At 38.8% G+C, this 12,500-nt stretch overlaps 2 protein-coding genes across 7 annotated transcripts in view; both read left to right on the top strand.

The window, feature by feature from the left end:
* Positions 1 to 8,856, top strand: part of LOC116049178 (equilibrative nucleoside transporter 1-like) — a 42,876-nt gene extending 34,020 nt beyond the window's left edge. For 3 of the 5 annotated variants that reach the window (XM_036000000.1, XM_035999999.1, XM_031298602.2), the window contains 5 exons: positions 476 to 584; positions 732 to 794; positions 906 to 991; positions 4,781 to 4,980; positions 7,978 to 8,856. In XM_036000000.1, the coding sequence (XP_035855893.1) occupies positions 476 to 584; positions 732 to 794; positions 906 to 991; positions 4,781 to 4,980; positions 7,978 to 8,089 (570 nt within the window). In that variant the 3' untranslated portion in view covers positions 8,090 to 8,856. The remainder of the gene's footprint in view (positions 1 to 475; positions 585 to 731; positions 795 to 905; positions 992 to 4,780; positions 4,981 to 7,977) is intronic. The other 2 variants (XM_036000001.1, XM_031298605.2) reach the window with 1 other exon arrangement.
* Positions 8,857 to 8,920: 64 nt separating this feature from the next.
* Positions 8,921 to 11,000, top strand: LOC116049180 (acylphosphatase-2-like). Of its 2 annotated transcripts, none has more exons than XM_031298607.2 (4): positions 8,921 to 9,164; positions 9,478 to 9,494; positions 9,683 to 9,792; positions 10,642 to 11,000. In XM_031298607.2, exons 1-4 carry the CDS (start codon positions 9,044 to 9,046, stop codon positions 10,754 to 10,756), a joined length of 363 nt encoding a protein of 120 aa, XP_031154467.1. In that variant the 5' UTR covers positions 8,921 to 9,043; the 3' UTR covers positions 10,757 to 11,000. The 2 variants fall into 2 exon arrangements, with proteins under 2 accessions (XP_031154467.1, XP_031154468.1); XM_031298608.2 differs by having other exon boundaries at positions 9,018 to 9,057.
* Positions 11,001 to 12,500: the final 1,500 nt, after the last annotated feature.

Below are 12,500 nucleotides of genomic sequence, written 5' to 3'. Positions count from 1 at the left end.
TCTGTATTATATATTATAATACAGTACATGTATATATATATATATATATATATATATATATATATATATATATATTAATTATATTATATATATGTGTATTATATTATATATATGTATTATATTATATAATACAGATGCAACTAGTGATTATATCCACTCTGGATTAATGTGTTGATTATTTCCTGGATGAATGCATTAGTAGTTTGGTCTCTAAAATGTCAGAAATGGTGAAAAATGAGAATCAGTGTTTCCCAAAGCTCAAAATGACGTCCTCAAATGTCTTGTTTTGTCAACTCAAAGATATTCAGTTTGATTTGATATAAACGGAAAAGAGCAGGAAATCAGCAAGAGAAATTACTTCATGATCAATCGACTAATCGAGTGATTGTTGCAGCTCTAATATATAATTTAGTTGTCATGTATATAACTTGGTTCAATATTTGTGTCTCCCTGACTGCTGACTTTTGACCCTCAGATCTGGCTTTTGGCTCTGTCTGTCTGTTTCACCTTCACCGTCACAATCGGCACGTTTCCCGCCATCACCGCCGACACCAGATCCACCCTCGCTGACAGAGGCTCCTGGGGTGAGTCAGCACTTCTGCTACATTTATATATTTCATTTCTGTCAGTTTCATGTCAGTAGTTTATATATTTTTATATTCTAATTATTATGAGTGATTTCTCTCTCAGCCCTCTCCGTCTATTTCTGCTTGTTTGAGATTTCCCCTCAGCTTCTTCTTCCTTTCATCTCGTATCAGATGAAATCAGATTTAAGACTCTTTTGTTTACCTCGGGTTAGCGTTAGCAACAACTACAAGTTTCTTCTCACTATTTTGTCCAACAGAGCGGTACCTAATCTCAGTCAGCTGTTTCCTGTCTTTAAACTGTGACTGTTTCTCCAACAGAGGGGTACTTTATTCCCGTCAGCTGTTTCCTGCTCTTTAACCTGTGTGACTGGGCCGGCCGGAGCCTAACGGCCGCCTGTATGTGGGTGAGTTTAATATGAATAAATATATACAGTATATAATTAAGACTGTTAAACAATAAACAGCTGCTAGTGTTTCCTCCGTCTCTACCTGGACTATATTTGGCTGAAAGTCGGCTAAGTTGATCAATCAGTTGTTGTCTCTGTGTTTCCTGCTAGGGAAGGACATCTTAGGAAATTCCTATGTGGTTTCATGGTCCCTCTTTTCATGTTGTTTAATCGTATAAATATGTTGATAAGTTCATTTAAAGATCAGAGGGATATTGCACAAAAGTCAAATTTATGAATCCAGGATAACTGATAAAGTGAGGCTTGACCTAGTCTAATCTGTGCATCCTGGCTTGGTGCGTTTCACGAAGGCCAAGCCAGACTGAGGAGGAGCGACTAGGTCAGGCTGAGGAGGAGAGACTATGTCAGGCTGAGGAGGAGAGACTAGGTGGAGTCAGGCTGAGGAGGAGAGACTAGGTCGAGTTAGGCTGAGGAGGAGAGACTAGGTCGAGCCAGGCTGAGGAGGAGAGACTAGGTCGAGTCAGGCTGAGCAGGAGAGACTAGGTCGAGCCAGGCTGAGGAGGAGAGACTAGGTGGAGTCAGGCTGAGCAGGAGAGACTAGGTCGAGCCAGGCTGAGGAGGAGAGACTAGGTCGAGTCAGGCTGAGCAGGAGAGACTAGGTCGAGTCAGGCTGAGCAGGAGAGACTAGGTGGAGTCATGCTGAGGAGGAGTGACTAGGTTGAGTCAGGCTGAGGAGGAGTGACTAGGTTGAGTCAGAGAGAGGAGGAGTTCGTTTGTGGAAATAATTTGCCTAACTCCTTGAATGGTTTCATGCATACTGGTTTCAGCAGTAGTTCGTATATTTTTAGATATTCAGTCGTTTCGCTTCTGCCATGCTTTCAGAGTTTCGTTCTTTACATATTATATGCTTTGCTTCCTCGTATATATGGACATAGAAAAGAAAGACACGGAAGAAATTAGACTCTGAAATCTAGAAACTATAAAGATAATTAAGTGATAAATGTAATGCACACTGTAAACATAACTATAACAGTGTATTCATCAGTTATTCTTCCCCCAGCAAAATATAAGGTCAAACCATTGAGGTGTCCTCTCCCTGTTGTTACATGAATGTACAGTACAGTAGCCTCAACTAAACTTAGCAAAAAAAGTAAGGACATTTGTGTTTGGTAGATTATTTCTCTGTGGTAACAATGCTTTTTGGCAATACATTTTATACCGTTGGAAAGCCTGTGTAGTTTCCTTTCAAATGCTGCCTCATTTGTAAGGAACATGCGTTTGTGGGATAAGCAACAGCGCTGAGTGGGTTGGGCCGAAGAAAAATTTGCCAAATCTTCTCTGCCAATGCCAACCGCTTATTCTGCCATTGACTCATTTGGTGTTTTGTGGATTGGATGATTGAAGTTTGAAGAAACGAGACATATTGGCAATTAAACAATTAATTTCACAAACAGGAGCCTCAGTAGCGTGTGGAAGAACCATACACAGCCACAACAGCCTGGCACCTCCTCCTCATGCTGGTAACCAGCCTGGTCACACACCGCTGTGGGAGGGCATTCCATTCTTCAACCAGCATTTGTTGCAAGTCAGCCAACGTCGTTGTGTTGGACACTCTGGCACCAACAGCACGCCCAAGCTGATCCCACAAGTGTTCAATGGGGTTGAGGTCAGGACTGCTGGTAGGCCATTCCATCCTCTCCATTCCCACATTCTGGAGGTAGTCTCTGATAAACCCCGCCCTGTGGGGGCGAGCGTTGTCATCTTGGAGTTCGGTCCCAGACTGTGGAGATATGGGATTGCCACCGGTTGCAGAATCTCATCTCTATATCTCTCTGCATTGAGATTGCATCCAATGATAACAAGCCTTGTTTTTCCAGTGAGGGAGATGCTGCCCCACACCATCACACTGCCTCCACCTAAAGGTGTTACTCTATCAGTGCAGCAATCAGCATAGCGTTCTCCTCGTCTTCTCCACACTTTGACCCTACGATCCAACTGCTGTAGGCAGAATCATCCAATCCACCAAACACCAAATGAGTCAACGGCAGAATAAGCTGTTTGGCACTGGCAGAGAAGATTTGGCAAATTTTTCATGGGTGCAACCTACATACTCAGTGCTGCTGCTCATCCCACAAATGCATGTTCCTTGCACCATTGAAAAGGAACTAAACAGGCTTTCCAACTCTATAAATGTATTGCCAAAAAGCATTGTTACCACAGAGAAATAATCTACCAAACACAAATTTCCTTACTTTTTGTGCTAAGTTTATATAGTTACTGGTCCAGTGAACTAAGACTATAATTAGGGAGGATTGTTCAATTATAAAAACATATAATAATTGTACAATCCTCCCAAATTGGAGTTCACTGGAGAGAACACACATTGTGTGCTAAGAATGCCAAATTAAATGCACATGAAAGATGAACATACATGATACTTTGTTAAAGAATACAAATAGATATAAACCAACTAAAATAATTAAAAGTGTATTTGACCCTGACCAGCCTGCCATTGTTAACACGTGTATAGGACATTTTATTTACATTTACAACACATATACAATTGTATCAGCCTTTTCTAATTATCTCAACAACTGCCATCATATATTCACCAAACTTCTAACAACAATATGAACAGCAGTCTTCATACAGCAATATTACACTATCAATGTCAAATTAATAATTATAAAAATAATGGTCACAACTTTAAACAATATCAATGCTTAACTGAACAGCATTATGCACCTGTTGTATTCAATGCAGGATAATAAAAAAAGGTAAAACCACTACAGAGTGAATAGAAAAGGCTCCAGGATTAATACATCCTGGTCAGGAGCAGGCTAGCTGCACAGAATAAATCTCCATGGTAACTTAGGTGCCTCTACTTTTGTGCAGCCAAGTCAAGGCTAAATTCATACTGGATAACTGGAATATCTTGACTTATCCCTTATCCTGGTTTTGTGCAATACCCCTTGGTTGTTGTCTCTGATTTCAGCCCAGAAAGGACAGTCTGGTACTTCATCTCGTCTTCATCCCTCTCTTCATGTTGTTTGACTTATGTATAAATGTATTGATAAGTTCATTTATATATCAGTTATTGTCTCTGATTTCAGCCTGGAAAGGACAGTCTGGTACGTCCCGTGTTTATCGTTTGTCATCTCGTCTTCATTCCTCTCTTCATGTTGTTTGACTTATGTATAAATGTATTCAATTCAATTCAATTTTATTTATAGTGTCAAATCATAACAAGAGTTATCTCAAGACACTTTACAGATAAAGTAGGTCTAGACCACACTCTATAATTTATAAAAACCCAACAATTTTAGTAATTCCCCCAAGAGCAAGCATTTAGTGCGACAGTGGCGAGGAAAACTCCCTTTTAGGAAGAAACCTGGGACAGACCCAGGCTCTTCATAGGCGGTGTCTGACAGTGCCGGTTGGGGATGTGATGAACAGTGGCAATAATAGTCACAATAAAGATAATGGAACAGTGACTAGAAAATGGTAGTCATAGTAGTTCATGTCATAGCAGGTCACTGCAGGGCACTGCAGGGTGTTACAGTATGTAGCGTGGCACAGCAGGGCATGGCTGGATGTAGCAGGTTCAGCAGGATGCAGCAGGGCACCGTAGAGCGTAGCAGGGTGTAGTGAAGGAGGACCACGGCGACAGCTGCAACCAAGATCTTGGTGCCTAGCTAACGAAATATATATAAATATATATCAATAATAATAACCAATAATTATTGATAAGTTAATTTATATATCAGTTGTTGTCTCTGTTTTCAGCCTGGAAAGGACAGTCTGGTACTTCCCGTGTCCATCGTGTGTCGTCTCGGCTTCCTCCCTCTCTTCATGTTGTGTAATGTTCAGCCTCGTCTACACCTGCCCGTTTTCTTCCATCACGATGGCTGGTTCATCTTCTTCATGATCCTCTTCGCCTTCAGTAATGGTTACTTGGCCAGCCTCTGCATGTGCTTCGGTCCAAAGTAAGAAAGAAAAACCCACCAAACACACTGAAACACAACAAACACACCAAACACAACAAACACAACAAACACAAAAAACACAACGAACACAACACACCAAACAACAAACACAACAAACACACCAAAAACAACAAACACACCAAACACAACAAACACAACAAACACACCAAACACACCAAACACACCAAACACACCAAACACAACAAACACACCAAACACAACAAACACAACAAAGACACCAAACACAACAAACACAACAAACACAACACACCAAACAATAAAACACAACAAACACACCAAAAACAACAAACACACCAAACACACCAAACACAACAAACACACCAAACACACCAAACACACCAAACACAACAAACACACCAAACACACCAAACACAACAAACATACCAAACACACCAAACACAACAAACACAACAAACACACCAAACACACAACAAAAACACCAAACACAACAAACACAACAAATACACCAAACACAAAAAACACAACAACAACAGGAAACACAACAAACACACCAAACACACCAAACACAACAAACACACCAAACACAACAAACACAACAAACACATCAAACACACCAAACACACCAAACGCAACAAACACACCAAACACACCAAACACACCAAACACACCAAACACAACAAACACACCAAACACAACAAACACAAAAAACACACCAAACACACTGAAACACAACAAACACACCAAACACAACAAACACACCAACCACAACAAACAAATGGAAACACAACAAACACACCAAACACACCAAACACACACCAAACACACCAAACACACCAAACACACGGAAACACACGGAAACACAACAAACACACCAAACACAACAAACACACCAAACACAACAAACACACCAAACACAACAAACACAACAAACACACCAAACACAACAAACACACCAAACACAACAAACACATCAAACACGCCAAACGCAACAAACGCAACAAACACAACAAACAAACCAAACACAACAAACACACGGAAACACAACAAACACACACAAACACAACAAACACAAAAAAACACACCAAACACAACAAACTCAAAAAAACACACCAAACACACCAAAACACACCAAACACAACAAGCACACCAAACACAACAAATACAACAAACACACTGAAACAACAAACACAACAAACACAACAAATACAACAAGCACACCAAACACAACAAACACACGCAAACACAACAAACACAACAAACACAAAAAACACAACAAACACACGGAAACACAACAAACACACTGAAATACAACAAACACCAAACACAACAAACACAACAAACACACCAAACACAACAAACACAACAAACACAAAAAAAACACAACAAACACACGGAAACACAACAAACACACTGAAATACAACAAAAACACGAAACACAACAAACACAACAACCACACCAAACACAACAAACACACCAAAACACAACAAACACAACAACACAACAAACACAACAAACACACTTAAACACAACAAAGACAACAAACACACCAAACACAACAAACACACTGAAACATAACAAACACAACAACCACACCAAACACAACAAAACACACCAAACACACCAAAACACAACAAACACACCAAACACAACAAAACACAACAAACACAACAAACAAACCAAACACAACAAACACACGGAAACACAACAAATACAACAAACACAACAAACACACCAAACACAACAAACACACCAAACACACCAAAACACACCAAACACACCAAACACACCAAAACACAACAAATACAACAAGCACACCAAACACAACAAACACACACAAACACAACAAACACAACAAACACAACAAACACAACAAACACACGGAAACACAACAAACACAAAAACACAACAAACACAAGGAAACACAACAAACACACTGAAATACAACAAACACCAAACACAACAAACACAACAAACACAACAAACACACCAAACATAACAAACACAACCACGCCAAACACAACAAACACACCAAAACACAACAAAACACAACAAACACACCAAACACAACACACACACCAAACACACCAAACACAACAAACACAACAAAACACAACAAACACAAAAAAACACAACAAACACACGGAAACACAACAAACACACTGAAATACAACAAACACACTGAAACACAACAAACACAACTAAACACAACAAACACACGGAAACACAACAAACACACAGAAATACAACAAACACACTGAAACACAACAAACACAACAAACACAACAAACACAACAAACACAACAAACACAACCACACCAAACACAACACACCAAAACACAACAAAACACAACAAACACAACACACACACCAAACACACCAAACACAACAAACACAACAAAACACAACAAAACACAACAAACACAACACACACACCAAACACAACAAACACAACAAAACACAACAAACACAAAAAAACACAACAAACACACGGAAACACAACAAACACACTGAAATACAACAAACACACTGAAACACAACAAACACAACTAAACACAACAAACACAAAAAAACACAACAAACACACGGAAACACAACAAACACACTGAAATACAACAAACACACTGAAACACAACAAACACAACAAACACACTGAAACACAACAAACACAACAACCACACCAAACACAACAAACACACCAAAACACAACAAAACACACCAAACACAACAAACACACCAAAACACAACAAAACACACCAAACACAACAAACACAACAAACACAACAAACACACCAAACACAACAAACACAACAAACACACTGAAACACACCTTGATATGATAAACTTGATAATAACTGTTGAATAATAAAATTAAACATGTTTTAATAACTTGATAACTGTTGAATGAAACCTTAAATACATGTTTTAATAAAGTTGATAATAACTGTTGAATGAAATCTTAAATACATGTTTTAATAAACTTGATAATAACAAATAAAACCCTCTGGTTGTTTCAGGAATGTTCTTCCTCATGAAGCAGAAACAGCTGGAGCCATCATGGCTTTCTTTCTGTCTCTGGGTCTGGCTTTAGGAGCCGCTCTGTCCTTCCTCTTCAGAGCACTGGTTTAACTGGACTAACTGGAAAACTACATCTGTATTACTGGACTAACTGGAAAACTACATCTGTTTTGCTGGACTAACTGGAAACCACCTGCTTACCGCTTAATTAACTGGAAGACAAACGTGTTTGTTACTGGTCTGACTGGGAGAAAAACTTTTATTAAAACATTTCTGTTTGGGGTGGAGGGTTAGGTACAGCTGACTGTCAGAACCGGACATGTTGATGTGTTATACTTTTTATAACTTTCCATCGAAACATCAAAATATCCTATCATGTAATGTAAAATCCTCTCATAGTTTATATAATACCACAATATTATATGGTAATACCTCTTTAATGTCAACTGTTTAATGTCTGCAGACCGAATCGATCAGCAGACATTTGATGAACTTGACTCCCGTTGTTCTGTTGGTTTAATATTAATATCAGAATCTGTTGCACTTTTTGGGTTCTTGGATGAATTAAACAGTCTGAAAAGTGAAGCAAATGCTGAAGTGAGAAAGAGCTTTCTGGTACATAAGTAAATGGTACATATATAAATGTTATATGATATTATACTCAGGTGTAATACGTTTATTCAAACCTTCACAGCTGCTCATCTCCGACATCTGTTTCCTGTCTTTTATAATATCTGATTGTATATGTTATGAGTGCAATAGAAAATAGAAAAACACACAAATGAATTAGAGTTACAAAAGAGAAAACGTTATTAATCATCAAAAAGACCCAAACTGATATACTTTTTTCCACATTAAACAGTTTACTGTCTAAAGTACAAGTTGAATGTTTTTTTTTCTTACTTTCAGTTCAACTGTAATGCTTTCATTTTAAAACATGTTACAGGAAGCTGCTCTTATTCTGACACATGAAGCTGCTATGGCTCCTGATGTTCTATTTCTGGCAGTCGTGTCAGATATCAGAGATAAAAATAAGCAAGCTGATCACAGTTAAGCATAAGGTGGATGGAAATGTTTCGGTCTGTGCTCATGTTTCTATCTGTGCTTTTATTTTGTCTCTTTAACGTTATTATGTCTGAAAACAAACTGACTTCCTTGGATTTTGAGATTTTTGGGAATGTGCAGGGTAGGTGTATGCATGACATCTTATAAACTGTATAAAGGTTTGTTTCTGTGTCAGTGTAGATTAGATCAATATAAATAATAATAATAATATTTCTGTTGTCTAAGATTCTTTTATATGTCTGCTATATGAATACATATTCCTGAGAAAGTCAGCTGTAGGTTTTGTGTATAAATTATTTAAATCATATTACAAAAATGTGACATCACTGCAGCTTTACTTTTTTCTTTTTTATTAAAGAAGCCCTTCAGTATGTCTATAAACTGCACATTTGTATGCTCATTATGCCTAATGAGGTGTTTTTGTCTGTTTTCAGGTGTTTGCTTCAGAATGGTGAGCTTAATGTTTAACTTCTCTCAGTTCACATTAATTAATATATTAATATTCCTGACTGTTATCCTGATATGTCATAATGATATAATGTTAAGAAACTCAATCTTTTGAAACATAATGAATGTTTTTCTCTTAGGAGGTAATAAAGTTTCCAACATGTTTTCTGATTCTGTGACTCTGTCTGCCAGTACACGGAGGATCACGGCCAGAGTCTGGGACTGAGTGGCTGGGTGAAGAACACCAGACAGGGAACCGTGATTGGTCAAATCCAGGGACCTCAAGACAAAGTCAATGACATGTAAGTCCAGACTGATCAGTCAGTGAAAACCTGCCTCCACATGCAACAAAACATAGCAAAATGTTTATTTCAAAGAGTGTAAAACATCCTGTTGTGTTACGCCAGCACAATGCCTTTTTAATCCATCGGGTTTACCGACACGTTGCTCCTGATTAGGTAACACTTCTGACATACCCACAATTATTATTATTATTATTAAGTGAGAGAAAGCATAGCCCAAAGCCAATCACAAACCGTTTTTACACTGTTTCGAGGAAACACATTGCTTAACCAAGGCGGTATAAAGTTCTGAGCTTTGGGGTTTAACACAAGCATGATGTAACTGGACCTGCGATGGTTACAGCAGACAGCACTAGAAATAAATGGATGGTTGTGTTGTAATGCAGGTCCTACGACATAACGGTAGGTTTCTGTCTGCCGCTGGACGACTGTTATATATTTTGATTATAATGCGATGCTGGTCATACTTTTATGTCAGGATGGCAGAATAGGCATCATGTACTTTTCTCATAACTGTTCCAGTGATAATGCTCACTTATTGATGCAGTGCTGCTGAGTCTGTTATTTCATCTTTGTTTTTATGATGCTGCAAATTCAACAAAATGTTTTTGACTTTAGTGTCCCCCAGCTGTTGAAACCCAACCTTTTCCCTGGAAGACATTCATCAGTAATGTGTTTCAAGAACAGTCTCTGTTATGATATCACATCAGCAATAAATGTAATTAAAACTACTTTCTTCTAAACATACACTTACTGTGAAAACAACTGAGAGTACCTAGTCATACCTCCACCTTTCATGACTCTGCTAACGATCATCAAGTTTATACACATTTCCTCTTCTTCTTTAAGGAAAATCTGGCTGAAGACCGTCGGCAGTCCAAGCTCGCGAATCGACCGAGCAGTCTTCTCCAACGAGAGAGACATTTCTAAACTGGAAATCCACGGCTTCTCCACTCGCTACTGAGCATGCCCAGACACCTCTGACAGGGTTAGGGGGAAGAAGATTTTCAATTAATTGCACCATCCATCGCGAACCAGCTCCATACAGAACCTGAACCTCATTGAGACCTTTAGGATCTCTGGTGTCTAATTTAGAAGTCCAAATCTTTTCAGCTTGAAGTCTCTGAGCTTTATTCCATCTTAAATTACATTCAACTACGGTGGCACAAACAGACTGCCATCCATGTAGTAAAAAATGTTTTACCAGATGTGTGGGTTTTCTTTTTTCTAAGATTATGTCTATGCTGAGTGAATCTAATTAACATAGAGTTTGCAGTTTCACCAACATACTGTAATCCACTTCTGATTAAATATACACAATTAATGGACTTTAGATTGCCAATGACATTGAGATTTGAAAACATTATTATTAAATTGATTTCACAACCATGTAGGTGCAGAAAAAAATCCTCATGACCTCTGGGCCTATTGAGTTTGGCTGTCACTAAGTGATCCTGCAGATTTGTAATCCTCCTGAACATTGCAATGATCCGGTGGCTCTGTAGCAGCTGAGTTCCCTGTGTAAAAGACTGCAAATAGTTTTAACCAGCTTAACAAGTTGAACAGTAGAAGGAGAAAATGTTGTGATAAAAGGTAAAGGAGAATCAAGAAAAATGGGCTTTCTGAGTGTGTATGCTCTGAAACACTTTCTAAGAAAGGTCCTGCAGTACCCTCTAGTGGTTAAAACTGAAAACACTTCAGTAGCTTGCAGAAAGTCAGATGTCAAAGTGCAGATTCTGAGAAATCTGAGCAGTTGCGATTTAACTAAACCAGCATAGGTGTGCCTCAGATGATAGCTTGTTTTATAAAGAAGAGCATGTGTATCAGTGGGTTAGGGATAAGCTATTAATCCGGATGTCGGTAGGGGTACCGACAGCAGTAAGAGTACCAATAGGGACTCCATAACATTTTATAATGGTTTTGACTTTGTATATATACCACTCTGTTTGCACATACCCTTCTGTGACGGTGCAAAATTTTAACCATAATGTTTTTTTAGCATAGTCTGATAGAGGACATGATGACGAACACGGGAATGTATAATACATTGCGTTTTTAATGTTTTATTGCTGAGATATGGGCAATTTTGTCCCAAAATTTGCAAGCGCAAAGCATTATGGGAAATGGTTTACCTTTTGTGCTGTATCTTTAGAACAGAAGGTGCTAGAGCGATGAAACTTTGACCTACCCCCCCATTTTCAATGATGGGCTTTCCCGTGGTACCACCCGCTTGTCTCTACGACCTTTCGTTTCCGAGCTACGTTACGTTTTTTAGTCAAAACGTCTGTATCTCCTGAACGGAAGGCCGTAGAGACTCGGGGACAAGTTCTGTGTGTTCGGGGTGGTCAAATTATGTCATACGGAGTCCGTTTCCAAGTGTGTAGGACGTACCGTTCTGGAGTTATAAGCGAAAATGTTCGCGCCATAGACTTTAATTGTAGGATTTTGTGAAAATTTGACCAAGTGTTTTTCCCGGAAAATGTTCCTCCAGGATATTTTTAGGAAGTGTGCGTTTCAGGTCATTTGGAGTCGATTGGTAGCTATTTGTCGTGTAACTTTTTGTTTACATATTTCTGATCAAGACACGTTTCTGGAGTCCTTCAGCACATATGCTGATCTTCCCAGAAAATGTAAATAGGGGATAAATGACACTATTGAGAGTGTGTCTGTCTGTGTGTGTGTATGTGTGCGTGTCTGTGTGTCTGTGT

Source organism: Sander lucioperca, chromosome 4 (assembly GCF_008315115.2).
Source record: "Sander lucioperca isolate FBNREF2018 chromosome 4, SLUC_FBN_1.2, whole genome shotgun sequence".
Lineage (NCBI taxonomy): Eukaryota > Metazoa > Chordata > Actinopteri > Perciformes > Percidae > Sander > Sander lucioperca.
Note: the sequence above shows the minus strand (reverse complement) of the source record. Positions and strands in the feature narration are given on the sequence as shown.

Excerpts from the sequence above, each read along its gene's own strand:
- LOC116049180 (XM_031298607.2), top strand. The coding sequence starts at position 9,044 with ATGGAAATGTTTCGGTCTGTGCTCATGTTTCTATCTGTGCTTTTATTT. Across the intron at positions 9,793-10,641 it reads CAAGACAAAGTCAATGACAT|GAAAATCTGGCTGAAGACCG; the intron begins GTAAGTCCAGAC and ends TTCTTCTTTAAG.